Here is a 15,943-nt window from a genome sequence, read left to right as displayed (position 1 = left end):
ACCATCTCCCCAACCCTCACATGCCTGCCGCCTTGGTGCTGCCGACCGTCTGGACCTTGCAGATATTAGCCCTTCCGCATGCAACTCCTCCTCCTCTACTTCCTCCACCTCCTCTTGTGCCACCACCTGACTCCGAATTCTGTTTAACATGTGCTCCAGCATGTAAATCACCGGAATAGTCATGCTGATAATGGCATCGTCAGCACTAAACATCTTCGTCGCCATTTCAAAACTGTGCAGAAGGGTGCATAGGTCCCTGATCTGAGACCACTCCTCCAGCTTGATTTGCCCCACCTCTGGATCTCGTTGGCCCAGGCTATACGTCAGAACATATTGCACCAGGGCTTGTCGGTGCTGCCACAGTCGCTGCAACATGTGCAGAGTCGAATTCCACCGGGTAGGCACATCGCATTTTAGCCGGTGAAGTGGCAAGCCCAATGACTTCTGTAGAGATGTAAGTCGCTGAGCTGCGGGATGCGAAAGGCGGAAGTGAGCACACAGCGACCGTGCCCTCTGCAGAAGGCAATCTAGTCCGGGATAATGGGCTAAAAATTGCTGGACAACCAGGTTCAACACGTGAGCCATACAAGGCACGTGTGTGACATTGCCCCGGCGAAGGGCCGCACCCGGCAGCATTGTCGCACACGGCCTTCCCTGGTTTCAGGTCCAGTGGAGACAACCATTCATGAAATTGGTTCTCCAGAGCTGACCACAACTCCTCAGCTGTGTGACTCACATTTCCCAGACATTTCAAAGTAAAAACCGCCTGATGACGTTGAGCCCTACTGCCAGCATTGTAAGGAGGTGTGTAGGATCCCTTCTGCGCAGTTAGAAAGCTTGTGTCATGACCAGACAGGCTTTGGGTGCAGGTGGGGGACCGAGAGGAGGTTGAGGAGGCAGAAGCATTGGAGGAACTTTGAGATAAAGAGGATTGACGCACAACTCGTGGGGATGGCAAGACTTGGACAGCAGCCCCTTGTCCTGCTGTCACCATAGTTACCCAGTGCCCAGTCAGCGACATGTAACGCCCCTGTCCATGTCTACTCGTCCAAGTGTCTGTGGTGAAATGCACCCTGTCACACACAGAGTTTCTCAAAGAAGCGGTGATGTTGTGTGCGACATGCTGGTGGAGTGCAGGCACACCTTTCTTTGAGAAGTAGTGCTGACTGGGCATCTGGTACTGGGGCACTGCGACGGACATAAGGTCTCGAAAATCCTCTGTGTCCACCAGGCGGAAAGGCAGCATTTCTGTAGCCAAGAGCTTGCAGATGGTGAAATTCAAACTTAGCTTTCTCATGGCTAGGAGGAAATGGTCTTTTACTTGTCCACATCTGAGGGACCGAGGGCTGGCTGTTGTGCTTAGACGGGGTTGATAAGGGTGTCCCCGGCAAACTGCCGGTCTGTGAGGAAGATGCAGGCGGACATGTTAGGTTGCCTTGATCCAAAGGTGGTGCTATCGATGTCGGACAGCGCTCAACACCAGCTGGTGTTACCACCTCCAAAGAAAATGATGACCTGCCAATCACGCTGGCTGTTGCGGGTAAAGAGGTGGAAGGTCTGCGTCCCAAAACAGGTGTGACTGCTGTCCCCCCAGTCACAGAGGATGAAGAGGCTGCGGATGCATAAGATGTGGCAGACGGTGGTTGGCCCGGCCGGCTAGGCCGCATTGTAGCACAGTGAGCTTCCCACTGCAACTTATGCTTCATGTCCATGTGCCGGTTCATGCATGAAGTACTCAAACTATGTATTTTTTGGCCTCTACTTAGCTTTTGCTGACAAATGTTACAGATAACACGAGTTGGGTCATCTTTATCGATCTGAAAAAATGCCCAGGCTATGCAAGGCTTAGCACCCATGCGACCTGAAGAGCCACCACGACTTGTGGTCAGAGGCAGAGTTGTGTTTGAGGATGCAGTTGTTGACGTGCTTCCAGTACTACGTCTCTGTCCAGGAAGGCGCAACCTGACCTCGTCATCACTAGCATTCTCCTCCACCTCCTCTGCTGACCTCATCTCTTGGCTGACTGTGGGTTGACAGTAAGTGGGATCTCCAACCTCATCATCATCACCCTGTGTGTTATCACACCTGTCATTCTCAGAGCCAACCTGTTCCTGCCCTGACAAAAAACTAAAGTTGTCGCTCCAATCAGGTATTTGAGTCTCATCATCGTCTTCCTCATTGTCTCCACCAACAGGAGTTACAGTTTGGGAATGAGGGTCTACATTATGGTCATAACCTTCTGCGTCTGGTCCTGGATCCGACTCATAAAGATTCTGGGCATCAGTGCAGATCATTTCCTCATCTGGATTCACCGAAGCGCTGGAGCCGACCTCTGATTCCCAGGCTATAGTATGAGTAAACAGCTCTGCAGACTCAACCATCTGTTCTACCTCATACTCAGACGGGCAGCTGGAGATTTGGGAGCTGTGAGGAAGCAAGTGCGATTGGGGTGACACCTCTGAGGACTGGAGTATTTATGATGTTGAAGTTGATGTGGAGGAGAGCCCACTTAAAGGAGCACTTGATATCCGTTGAAGCACCTGCTGTTTTTGTTCCTCATCTGGAATTTGTAGCGATTGGCGTGGCCGTAAGAAAGGGATCTTATCACATTGTCCGCTAAAAGAAGTAGACATTTTAGTTTGGCTGGAAGATGGTCTTTCTTCTGCAAATGTTACTGTTGCTTTAACACCTACCCCACGGACACAACCTTTATTCCCCTTCCCAACACGCCTATTCCCCTTTCCACCAGCAGCAGGCCTTTTTCCACTCATTTTGGTGGTTAACTAATTCACAACTCTGGAGTTGTTTGCACAAAAAAACAATGGATGGGAACCGAGCAGAGCTGAGTGGCCAAACTGTGGTATTAGGCCAAAACTATTGGCTGGGTTAGATGCAGGAAAAAATTATATTCAATTTGCAACCTGATAGAGGTCAGTATAGATGGACTAATAGACCAAGTCCCACACACTGCTAGAAGCCCAAATATTTTTTCAGAGCTAGATGCAGATAAAAATTATTTTTAATTTGCAACCTGGTGGAAGTTAGTATAGGTGGACTAATAGACCAAGTCCCACACACTGCTAGAAGCCCAAATATTTTTTCACAGCTAGATGCAGAAAAAAATTATATTCAATTTGCAACCTGATGGAGGTCAGTATAGATGGACTAATAGACCAAGTCCCACACACTGCTAGAAGCCCAAATATTTTTTCAGAGCTAGATGCAGAAAAAAATTATATTCAATTTGCAACCTGATGGAGGTCAGTATAGATGGACTAATAGACCAAGTCCCACACACTGCTAGAAGCCCAAATATTTTTTCAGAGCTAGATGCAGATATAAATTATTTTTAATTTGCAACCTGGTGGATGTTAGTATAGATGGACTAATAGACCAAGTCCCACACACTGCTAGAAGCCCAAATATTTTTTCAGAGCTAGATGCAGAAAAAAATTATATTCAATTTGCAACCTGATGGAGGTCAGTATAGATGGACTAATAGACCAAGTCCCACACACTGCTAGAAGCCCAAATATTTTTTCAGAGCTAGATGCAGAAAAAAATTATATTCAATTTGCAACCTGGTGGATGTTAGTATAGATGGACTAATAGACCAAGTCCCACACACTGCTAGAAGCCCAAATATTTTTTCAGAGCTAGATGCAGAAAAAAATTATATTCAATTTGCAACCTGATGGAGGTCAGTATAGATGGACTAATAGACCAAGTCCCACACACTGCTAGAAGCCCAAATATTTTTTCAGAGCTAGATGCAGATAAAAAATATTTTTAATTTGCAACCTGGTGGAGGTTTGTATAGATGGACTAATAGACCAAGTCCCACACACTGCTAGAAGCCCAAATATTTTTTCAGAGCTAGATGCAGAAAAAAATTATATTCAATTTGCAACCTGATGGAGGTCAGTATAGATGGACTAATAGACCAAGTCCCATACACTGCTAGAAGCCCAAATATTTTTTCAGAGCTAGATGCAGAAAAAAATTATATTCAATTTGCAACCTGATGGAGGTCAGTATAGATGGACTAATAGAACAAGTCCCACACACTGCTAGAAGCCCAAATATTTTTTCAGAGCTAGGTGCAGAAAAAAATTATATTCAATTTGCAACCTGATGGAGGTCAGTATAGATGGACTAATAGAACAAGTCCCACACACTGCTAGAAGCCCAAATATTTTTTCAGAGCTAGATGCAGAAAAAAATTATATTCAATTTGCAACCTGATGGAGGTCAGTATAGATGGACTAATAGAACAAGTCCCACACACTGCTAGAAGCCCAAATATTTTTTCAGAGCTAGATGCAGATAAAAATTATTTTTAATTTGCAACCTGGTGGAGGTTTGTATAGATGGACTAATAGACCAAGTCCCACACACAGCTAGAAGCCCAAATATTTTTTCAGAACTAGATGCAGAAAAAAATTATATTCAATTTGCAACCTGATGGAGGTCAGTATAGATGGACTAATAGAACAAGTCCCACACACTGCTAGAAGCCCAAATATTTTTTCAGAGCTAGATGCAGAAAAAAATTATATTCAATTTGCAACCTGATGGAGGTCAGTATAGATGGACTAATAGACCAAGTCCCACACACTGCTAGAAGCCCAAATATTTTTTCAGAGCTAGATGCAGAAAAAAATTATATTCAATTTGCAACCTGGTGGAGGTTAATATAGATGGACTAATAGAATGATGCTATGCCGAAAAGGTTTTACTTCACTAGGTGCAGTAAAAAAATTGGTATTCTATACACAGGTGGTGTAGCTTGCAACACAGATAGCCTACTCCACTGACTAACACACTCTGCAATAGGCCAAAAAGGATTAGCTTTGCTAGATTTAGCCAAATGCTTTGAAAAAAACTTGCACAGCACTGGCACAGACCTGCCTGGCAAAAACTGATAGGAACTGACGTAACTTAGTCCTGAATAGGACTGCAATTACAATTAGTCTTTACTCCCACAACCTATCTATTTAAGAACACAGACCTGCCTGATAAAAGTCGTAGGAAATGCTGTAACCTATTCCTTAAAAGGACTGCAATCACAACTATTCCCTACTCCCAAGCTATCTGTAGATTTGTGCGAAAATTGGCTTGAAATTAACAAGGTATAGCGCACACAGCAACAGCGGTGCCGTCTAACATGCAGCTGCAGCAGTGAGAAAATGGTGGCGACGGGGAAAATGGCTGGGTCTTATAGGGCAAGGACATGTGACATACACTGCCAATGACACATTCCCTTGCTTGAGTGAAAAAAAGCACTTTGCTCCGTGTTTGCGCTGCTGATAGGCTGACAGATTGCACCTTCCTACTGTAAATGCGGGAAAGAGAAAAAAAATGGAGATCTTCATTATTCCTGCAGAGATCCATCCCCTGCCCCTCCCCCCGCCCCGCTGTACACTCAAACTGCGTATTAACATTAATTTTCAGCATTACTGAGAAAAAATACAGTTTTGATTTTGGTGCACGAACAGTTATCGAACATAACCTCGAACAGCCGAATTTTTTTCAAATTGTTCGTGTTCGCCGAACGGCTCGAACACCGCCCAAAACAGCTCAAATTTGAGATTGGTGAACAGTTCGAGTCGAACAACGCTCATCTCTATTAATAAGATGTGTAGTAGAGAGTCTACAAGGACACTAAACTTCCGGAATGTGATTTCCAAAGACTAAGAGATGATCTTAGTGCCATAAACTGGGACAATGTCTTGAGAAATAAAAGTACAGACAGAAAATGAGACACTTTTAAAAGCATCCTAAATAGTACCTGTGCACAATATATACACTATGTGAATAAACAAGCTAGAAATAGGAGGAAACCATTATGGCTAAATAGAGCTGTAAGGGGCACAATAAATGACAAAAAGAAAGCGTTTAGAGAAATAAAGCAAGAGGGCAGTGACGAGTAATTAAATAATTATAGAGAAAAAAAATAAATTGTGCAAAAAGCAAATCAAGGCAACAAAGATTGAGACACAGAGATTCATTGTCAAAGAAACTAAAAATAATCCAAAATTATTATTCAACTACATAAACAGTTAGAAAGTCAAAAATGAATCCGATCAGCTTCTATGAGGAGGTAAGTTCCAGACTGGACCAGGTAAATGCCGTGGATGTTGTCTATAAGAACTTTTCTAAATAATTTGATACAGTGCTAAGCAAAAGGTTGGTATTTAAAATGAGAGTAATATGACTATGGAATATATGTGTAACTGGGTTAACAACTTACTCAGTGATAGGAAACTAAGGATGGTTATTAGTAAAACACACTCTGATTGGGCCACAGTTAACAGTGGGGTATCAAAGGGGTCGGTATTGGGCCCCCTACTTTTTAACATATTTATAAATTACCTTGTTTAGGGCATGCAGAGTAGAATTTCAATATTTGCAGATAATACTAAACTTTGCAAGGTAATCAGCACAGAGGAGAATAATTAATTGTTGCAGAGGGATTTATATAAGCTGGAGGCATGGGCTGAAAAATGACAATTAAAGTTTATTGTAGATAAATGTAAGGTCATGCACTTGGGCAGAGGAAATAAAATGTATAATTATGTACAAAACTATAAAACACTGAGTGAAACTGTCACTGAAAAAGACTTGTCCATATGGCTGGGCAGCAAAGTTCTCTCTAGTGACCTGTGCTAGGCAGCTGCTGCCAAGGCAAATAACATAATGGGATGCATTAAAAGAGGCACAGATGTTTATGATATGAACATAGTTTTGCATCAATCGGACAGTCACACTAAGAATATGGTGTACAGTTTTTGTATAAGAACTGAACTTGAGCGAGAGTAGTGAAGAGTGATAAAGGTTATTAAGGGAATAGATGGATTAGAATACCAAAACAGGTTATCAAACTTGGGCTTATTCAGTTTGGAAAAACAAAGGCCTAAAGGTGATAGTATTGCAATGTACAAATATATGAGCGGACAGTACAGAGATTGTTCTAATAATCTTTTTACACCAAAAAAAAATATAAAAAAATGAAAAAAATAATCCAAAAAAATAAAAATATACTGTACCCATAAATAAATATTATTCTGAAACAACAAAAAAAAATAAAAGTACACATATGTGGTATAGCCGCGTCCGGAACGACCTGACCTATAAAACTGTCCCACTAGTTAACCCCTTTAGTGAACAACGTAAAAAAAAAAAAAAAAAATGAAGCAAAGAGCGATGCTTTATCATCATACCTTCAAACAAAAAATGGAATAAAACGCGATCAAAAAGACTAATGTAAATAAAAATGGTACAGCTGAAAACGTCATCTTTTCTCACAAAAAACAAGCTGCCATAACAGCTCCATCAGGTGAAAAATAAAAAAGTTATAGCTCACAGAATAAAGCGATACAAAAAAATTATTTTTTTTCTGTAAAATACTTTTTATTGTGTAAAAGCACCAAAACATAAAAAAAATATAAATGTGGTACCGCTGAAAACGTACTGACACGAAGAATAAAGCTACCTTATCAATTTTACCATACGCAGAACGGCATAAAAAAACTCAAAAAAACTATTAAATTGTTGGTTTTTGTTTATTCTGCCTCCCAAAAATTGGAATAGAAAGCGATCAAAAAATGTCAAGTGCCCGAAAATGGTACCAATAAAAACGTCAACTCGTCCCGAAAAAACAAGGTGTCACATGACTCTGTCGGCCAAAATATGGAAAAATTGTAGCTCTCAAAATATGGCGATGCAAAAACTAGTCTTTCCCAAACAAATTTTTTTTTAGTGTGTGACAGCTGTCAATCATAAAAACCTGATATTAATCTGGTATCGCCATAATTGCACCGACCCGAAGAAAAAAGTCATCTAAATCACTTATACCGCACGAGGAACGGCGTAAAAAATAAACTCTAGGGTTAGGGTTGTGCTAGGGTTAGGGTTGGGGTTGTGCTACGATTGGGCTAGGGTTAGGGTTGGGATGAGGTTAGGGTTGGGCTAGGGTTATGGTTAGGGTTGGGCTAGGGTCATGGTTAGGGTTGTGCTAGGGCTAGGGTTGTGCTAGGGTTACAGTTAGGGTTGTGCTAGGGTTAAGGTTGGGCTAGGGTTGGGCTAGGGTTAGGGTTGTGTTAGGGTTGAGCTAGGGTTAGGGTTGTGTTAGGTTTAGGGTTGTGCTAGGGTAAGGGTTGTGCAAGGGTTACGGTTCGTGTAGGGTTAGGGTTGTCCTAGGGTTAGGGTTGTGTTAGAGTTGTGTTAGAGTTGGGCTAGGGTTGGGGTTAGGGTTGTGTTGGGGCTGGGACTTTTTCAAAAGTAAAGAAAAAACCTGACAAAGATATGGCAACTAGTGTTGAGTGCAAGTGCTCGCTACTTGAGTTTGCATTGGGTGCTCGGGTATGCACCAAGCATTGCAGGGCTCGAGTGACATGCTCAAGTCCTCACCCCATATGTTTTTGAAGCTGTTATACAGCCAAAAGGGCCTTGCGGGTATTGCCTGCCATGCATGAGCGATCCCCGCATTTTTTTTTGGGTGTCTAACAACCGTGAAACATGCGGGCGGGGACTCGAGCATGTCACTTGAGCACCCGCAAGTACTCTATTCAAACTCAAGTAGCGAGTACTTGCGCTTGTGCTCAAGACTAATGACAGCTTATTCAAAATGATGACCTAATGTTATCAAATTCTGTGTCGTACCTATGGATTCAAAATGCTCACTATACCCCTTGATAAAATCCTTCAGGGGAGAAGTTTCCAAAATGGTGGCTTACTCGGGAGAAATTGCACAACAAATTGAATGGTGCAATTTTTTCTGTTACCCTTAGAAAAATGCTAACTTGGAGGCTGAAAAACATTTTTGTGGGAAAAATGTGAAAATTTTATGGTTTTCCCCCACATATGGGGTATTGGTGTGCTCAATAGAAATTGCATAGCAAATTTTGGGGTCCATTTTTTCCTGTTATCCCTGCAAAAATAAACAAATTGAGGTCTAAAGTAACATTTTTGTGAAAAAAGTTAAATGTTAATTTTTTTCTTCCACATTCCAAAAATTCCTGTGAAGCAACTGAAGGGTTAATAAGCTTTTTGAATGTGGTTTTGAGCACCTTGAGAAGTGCAGTTTTTAGACTGGTGTCACTTTTGGGTATTTTATGTCATAAAGACCCCTCAAAGTGACTTCAAATAAGATATGGTCCCAAAAAAAATTGTTTTGTAAATCTTTTTGGAATAATGAGAAATCGCTGGTCAACTTTTAACCCTTATAACGTCCTAACAAAACAAAAAAATTTGGTTCCAAAAATTGTGCTGATGTAAAGTAGACCTGTGGGAATTGTTATTTATTAACTATTTTGTGTGACATATCTCTCTGATTTAAGGGCATGAAAATTCAAATTTTGAAAATTGCAAAATTTACCAAATTTTACTCCAAATTTCCAATTTTTTCACAAATAAACTCCAGTCATATCAAATAAATTGTATCACTATAATGCAGTACAATATGTCACGAAAAAACAGACTCAGAATCAGGGGGATCTTTTAAAGCGTTCCAGAGTAATTACCTCATAAAGTGACAGTGGTCAGAATTGTAAAAATTGGCCTGGTTATTAACGTGCGAACCTCCCTCGGGGGTAAAGGGGTTAAAACTTTACATTTTTTCAATTTAAAAAAAAAAAAAAAAAATGTTTTCCCCATGTATACTTTTCATAAATTGAGCAATAGCAATCACAGCATTTGGAAGGATGGGAGAAGGTGGTTCCCTCTCCTTTCAGATTGGCAGCCTAGCAACAACATCGCAAGGTCCCGATCGTTGCTATGGCAAATTGAGGTCGTCATGATGAACTCCCGGTCTGCCAGCTATGGTGGACTGTTTAGACCAGCCTAGCAGCATGGTCTAAGAGGCCAGAGGTGTATCTAGGTTTTGTGGCATCCAGGGCAAGAATTCGGTTTGGTGCCCCCCCCCCACTCCCGCCCACCAAGCACATATGCGATTTGTACTCTTAGTCACGTGCCAATGAGCTGCTCTCCCTAATTCAATGTTCAGTGAAAAACTGAGAGAAGCAAAAAGAGAAGCTCATTATCATGTTAACGTAAGTGTGAAAATCACATATGAGTGAAGGCGCCATGTGATGACTGCTGGAACCTGTAGGCAGAGCTGAATCCTAAGGGCAGAGACAGACGTCCATATAACTTGTGTAAGGATCGCATCATAAACCTCGTACTGGCTCTCTGCCCTCCTGACCTGAGCTTGACAGCTGCATAGAAATACATCATTCTGTCATGCTCAGGTCAGGAGAGGTTCCGGCCAGTCCGTTCAGTGCGATGCGATCATCACAAGTTATTCAGCAGTGTGTCTCTGCCCTTACAGTGAGGATATTACACGCTTTTAGGATTGGCTACAGGGCTTTATTTTATAATTAAAGGGCTTGTCCAGGTTTGAGATGAAAGTCTGCAGTCACTCAGTGACTGCAGGCTTCTGAATTCTCACAGCGCATACACTGTACACTTTAGCTGTGCTGGGGGAGACATTGTCTCTGGAGTCATTCTCTTTCTTTTCTCCCTCTTGTCCAGTCTCCATGATGACTTTTCTCATCCACAGCTCGTCTCTGCAGACTTCCATCTTCTCCGGTCTTCTGCAGCTCATCCCCACACGATGCCCTGAAAGATAGCAGTGTCATTATAATGCCCCTGAATAAAAATATCTGCCCTACGCTGAGCCCCTGAATAAATAATTGCCCCTCACTATATTCCCTGCACAAAATATCACCCCCATACTGTCCGTCTTATGGTACATTCTCTCCACACTGTCCCCTTCCTTACCATACTGGGCCCCCTCTTCACACTGTGTCCCCTCTATAGGGCCCAGTCTCTGTACTGTGCCCCCTCATAACACTCCCCCTCCTTAGCATACTGTCCCCTCCTTGCTGTGCCCTTACACTGTCCCCCCCATGCTAACCCCCTCCACATTACTCAATCGCTATTCTGTGCCCACTCACTTTTTCCCCCCATACTGTCTCCTCACACTATTTCCCCTCCCACTTCATACTGTCTCCTCTCACATTTCCTCTGCTAACCATACTGTTTCCTCATATTTACCCCCTAGCTCTCTATACTGCCTCCTCACACATCCCCTGACTTCCGATACTGTGTTCGTACACATCCCATCACCCTCGCTCCCCATACTGTGGCTGCACCCATGTCCCGACTCACTCTCTATACTGTGTCCACATACATTTCCCCTTCACTTCCCATACTGTGTTCACACCCATCCTCCCCATTTTGAATTCGCACCAATCCACCCACTCACCATACGCTCTGCACCCATACTCCCCTCATACATTCCCCCCATTTCTCATACTGTGTCAGCACCATCCCCCACCCACCATACTATTTCCTCATACATGTCCCCAATCTCTTCCCTTTGTTCCTCATACAGTGTCCTCAAATTTCCCTCCAGTCACACCAAATCTCCCCAACCCCTCCCTGTTACACTAAATCACCCCCTACTAAATACCCCCATCCCAAATCATCCCCCCCCACTAAATACCCCATCCCATATCTCCCCTCACACACTAAATACCCCCCCACACATAAAATACCCCCATCCCAAATCACCCCTTCCACTAAATACCCCCATCCCAAATCACCCCCCACAACACTATGCCCACATCTTAAATCACCCCCCAAGCACATTGAATACAGCACACACTGTCACAGGTATCTTCAGCTCCTGTGTGGAGCACTTACCATCAATGTGCGTCCCTGTCTGCACTGCAGCGCTGGCGAGTGATGTCAACAGCGTGATCACATGACCTGATCACGCTGCTGGTGTTGCTCTGACCCTACAGTGCAGTCAGAGTTTCAATTGCTGGCGCGCTGCAGCTTCTCTGAGCTGGCTATATCAGCCTGCTCAGAGAACTGCTGACTCTCAGTCCAGGGGGGCGGCAGAACGCAGCTGCTGGGGGAGCCACATTGGACCGCCGTATTAGGCGACCTGACTGCGCCCCCCTGCCGGCTGCACCCGGAGAACATACCTCGCCTGCCCCCCCTAGATACGCCCCTGTAAGAAGCGATCTGTCTTTGCAGCACTGACAGGTTTAATGCATTGCAGTGCTGGTGCATTGAAATTTATTATATCAGCGATCAAAGTAATAAAAGTTAAAATCCCATAGAGCAGGGGTGGAGTACCTTTTTTCTGCCAAGGGCCATTTGGAAATTTCTACCATCATTGGGGGCCGCAGAAAATTATCAACTTGAAAATTACCCTACTATATTTGGTCAAACAATTAATTAACTCACCCCTAATGTGGTGACTGGAGCTGCTTCTCTTTGGGGCTGCTGTAATGTTAGGTGATATTGAGAATGTTGCCTCTCACAGCTGCTTTTCCAGGTTTGCATTGGTCTTGAGCATAGTCAACTCTTTGTGATAATAAGTTTTGTAAAGCAAATACATCACACTGAAAACTCTGGAACTGCTGCCAATACATCACATAGGAGACCCTGGGACTGCAGTATGTATATCACAGGAGACACTGGGGTTATATATATCACTGAGGAGGTCTGGAGGGCATTTACATCACTGGGGAGGGCTGCGGGGCATAGACATCACTAGGGAGGGTTGAGGGGAAAATTCATCATTTAGGAGGGCATAGACATCATGGGGGGGGGGGGGGGCGGAGGGAATATACATCACTGGGTACACTGAGGATCCAGGGGGGCATAGACATCACTAGGGAGGCTGGGGGCATATATATTACTGGAGAAGTTGGGGGCATATACATCAAGTGGGAACCTAGGAGGCGTATACATCACTTGGGAGCGCTGGGGGGCATATATATCACTGGGGAGGGTTTGGGGGCATAGATATCATTGGAAAGGGCTGAGGTGCATAAATATCATAAATATCACTGGGGAGGGCTCTGGGTATTGATATCACTGGGGAGGGCTGGGGAGCATATACATCACTGGGGAGGGCTGGGAGTATGGATATCACTGAGGAGGGCTGGTGGGGCATAAAGATCACTGAGGAGGGCTGGGGGGCATAGACATCACTAAGGAGGGATGTGGACCATACACACCACTGGTGAGGGCTGGGGGGCATACACATCACTGGGAGCGATGGGGCTGCCGCTGCTCTCTTATTCTGTGGCATGGGAGCGCATTGCGTGCTAACACCACCCACAAAATACCACCATAGATTTCAATGGCAAGCAATCTATAACAGAATAACTGCTCTAAACTGTTAGTACAAGCTGCTAGCGAGATGCTGTTTTACATCAAGTTCTGTTTTCACCTGTGAAGAAGTATACCTACCAGAATGATACCCGAACTCACACCTGAACCCGGGTCCCTTTCACTTGAATGGGTGGCTCGAACAGCCGTGGTTTTCCATGCTGTCATCTGTGTGACAGTGTGGGAAACACGGGCTCTGGACAATGGTAAAATTGTTACCGCTGGTCAGAGTGCTGCGGTTCTCATGCTGTCAGATGACAGCATGAGCCGGCAACTGTGACTGGCGGTAAAAAGCTTACCAGTGGTCACAGGTGTCGGCTGGTGAGAGATTACTACTCTCATCAGCCCACTCTTGCTGTCACTGATAACAGCAAGAGCAGGCACTGCTGATGGGAGTATTCATCAGCTGGCATCTGTGCTCCAAGTAAAGGAAAAAAATAATAAATAAATATTGAAATAAAAATAAAAAAGCCTTTTACCGATGGCCACAGCTGCGGGCTCACACTATCATCTGACAGCGTGGGAACCGCTCTGACCAGCGGTAACAATCGATTGATCGGTGCTTCTTGCATTCTTACACAAATGACATCATGGGAAACACCCGATGTTCTCGGTGCCGAACCCGATCAGTAACACACACTTCCTGAGGAAGTCAGTGTTCATGATCTGTGCCTGAACACTAGTTTTTCGGTACTGACCCCGAACTTTACTTTTGATGTTTGCCCATCACTAATACCTATACTACATATGTAATAAAATAGCGCAAGTTAAACATGGTGTTAAGCAGACTTTCAAAGAGTCCATAAAAAATATAGAATTCAGACACTGCAAAGACCAAGGTTTTCATGGTTGTATTGATAAAAATACGATGAAGATTTCAGGGATTCATTTTTTTATGTATTTCATTGTTTATGTTTTTATTTTACTCTATAGTACATTGTTCTGGGGATAGTTACAAGATAAATGCGGTGTCCAGACAATAATGACTTTTTTTATTATCCATAGATAGATTTTAATAGATATATATTGGAGTATTGAAAATGTGATTAGTAAATTTCTTGGAGAGTTGGTCTTCTTCCCAATCAATACAAGATAATAATACTGTAGCAATTGTGTTTGTATATTTAAAGCTAATAATATTTTCTCCCCCCAGTTTTCAGACAGAGATCTATAGCTGGGGAGCTTATGTGACGTCCATTAATAATCTTGTAGGAAGCACAAAAGACAAGACATACTGGCAGTTTTTCAGTAATGAAACCCCATTAAATGAAGGTCAGTAACGTGAACATTACTCCATCTATCTATCTATCTATCTATCTATCTATCTATCTATCTATCTATCTATCTATCTATCTATCTATCTATCTATCTCTTCTATTCGTCCACCTACCTCACAGCTGGGCCAACGTGTTACATTTACTGGAACAAGGTGTAATTTGGTGTCTTTTTCTCCGCAGGTGTCAGCTCATACAAGCCTAGTGACCACGAGCACATTCTTGCTATCTTTAGCAAATACTGAATATTATTTACCTCAATTTCATGTTATCATTTTCTTAATGTATAAATGATTGTGACATAAAGCTGCCGGTTTGGCTCAGTAGCGCCCTCCAGGGGTCACATGCTTTCTTAAATGAATGAAGCTTTTAGCAGTATATCTGGTAGATATTCAATTAGTAATAGAAATGTGATTTTACGTGAAATAAATGGACTATTAAACATGTCTACAATTATTAAATGCATGTTCACGGAACTGTGAATATCCCTACGTCTTGACTACACATTGTATACATATTTATTTGTGAGCTTATTGTTCCTGTTGTAATACTAGCTTCATTCTTACCTTCAAAAATGAATTTCATTTTTACAAAGTGGGGTGGAAGCATACTTCTAATTTACCTGATAGTCACATGATAGGGTTGTTCAATATATCATAGCAAAGGAAAAGAGCTGATAAGATTAGGGATGCCTTTGGAAAGGCAGTACGTTTGCCATCATAATGCTAGCACTGATTCCAGGACTAAAGACTGGGCAGCTGGATGCAGCCAGCAGGCAGATAGGCTTCAGAGATATATATGGACTCTATGCTTGACAGGTCCTTCATTTCATTACACATTCACTTTAGGGTCAGATATGGAAGTACAAAGCTTTACAATCAATAAATTGTAATTTTCCAAAGACACATTAAAGGGAAGGTGCCGCGATTTTTAATTTTGTATTAATAATTATTGATTATATAATCAATTATTTTTAATAGAAAATTAAATGTACCACTTTCATAGTATTTAATTTATATATTTTTATTTCAGCCATTGGGGGCTGCCATTTTCATTTGGTGGGGGTGTAAGTGTCTGAGCAGGACACTTACACCCTCACTTATGGCAGCCCCTGGGAATAGGAATGTGCGATCAGACACCGACCCGACGTTTAACATTAGAGGCCGCTCCTCCTTCCTCTAGCTGCGACCTGGGCACACCCCCTGGTTTTTACCATGATTGGAGTATGGAAGACTTTGATCACACATATTGTGCTCCACCTGATACTGGGAAGACCCTGGAAAGTGCTGATGCTCCGTTCCCACCCTTATCTTCAGACAGGGTGGCTGAAGCAGGTTGTCGCCAAGATCCATCAGTTGAAAATACATCAGAGGAAGAGCTGGAGACCATGTATTTGCCTATACTAGAGAACTTGGGTGTACAAGATGGTCAAGTGAACGATCAGTTAGATTCTGAACACTTAAAGGATCCTGACC

General features: G+C 43.0%; 1 protein-coding gene across 1 annotated transcript in view; it reads left to right on the top strand.

Annotated features, from left to right (window-relative positions):
• LOC141273146 (cobalamin binding intrinsic factor-like) overlaps positions 1-14,944 on the top strand; it is a 146,948-nt gene extending 132,004 nt beyond the window's left edge. Inside the window, exons 8-9 of the mRNA XM_073684590.1 lie at positions 14,348-14,466; positions 14,652-14,944. Coding sequence (XP_073540691.1) covers positions 14,348-14,466; positions 14,652-14,713 — 181 coding nt within the window. The 3' untranslated portion in view covers positions 14,714-14,944. The remainder of the gene's footprint in view (positions 1-14,347; positions 14,467-14,651) is intronic.
• Positions 14,945-15,943: the final 999 nt, after the last annotated feature.

Source organism: Phyllobates terribilis, unplaced genomic scaffold, assembly GCF_046119375.1.
Source record: "Phyllobates terribilis strain yellow unplaced genomic scaffold, ASM4611937v1 Scaffold_5__5_contigs__length_657084704, whole genome shotgun sequence".
NCBI lineage: Eukaryota > Metazoa > Chordata > Amphibia > Anura > Dendrobatidae > Phyllobates > Phyllobates terribilis.
Note: the sequence above shows the minus strand (reverse complement) of the source record. Positions and strands in the feature narration are given on the sequence as shown.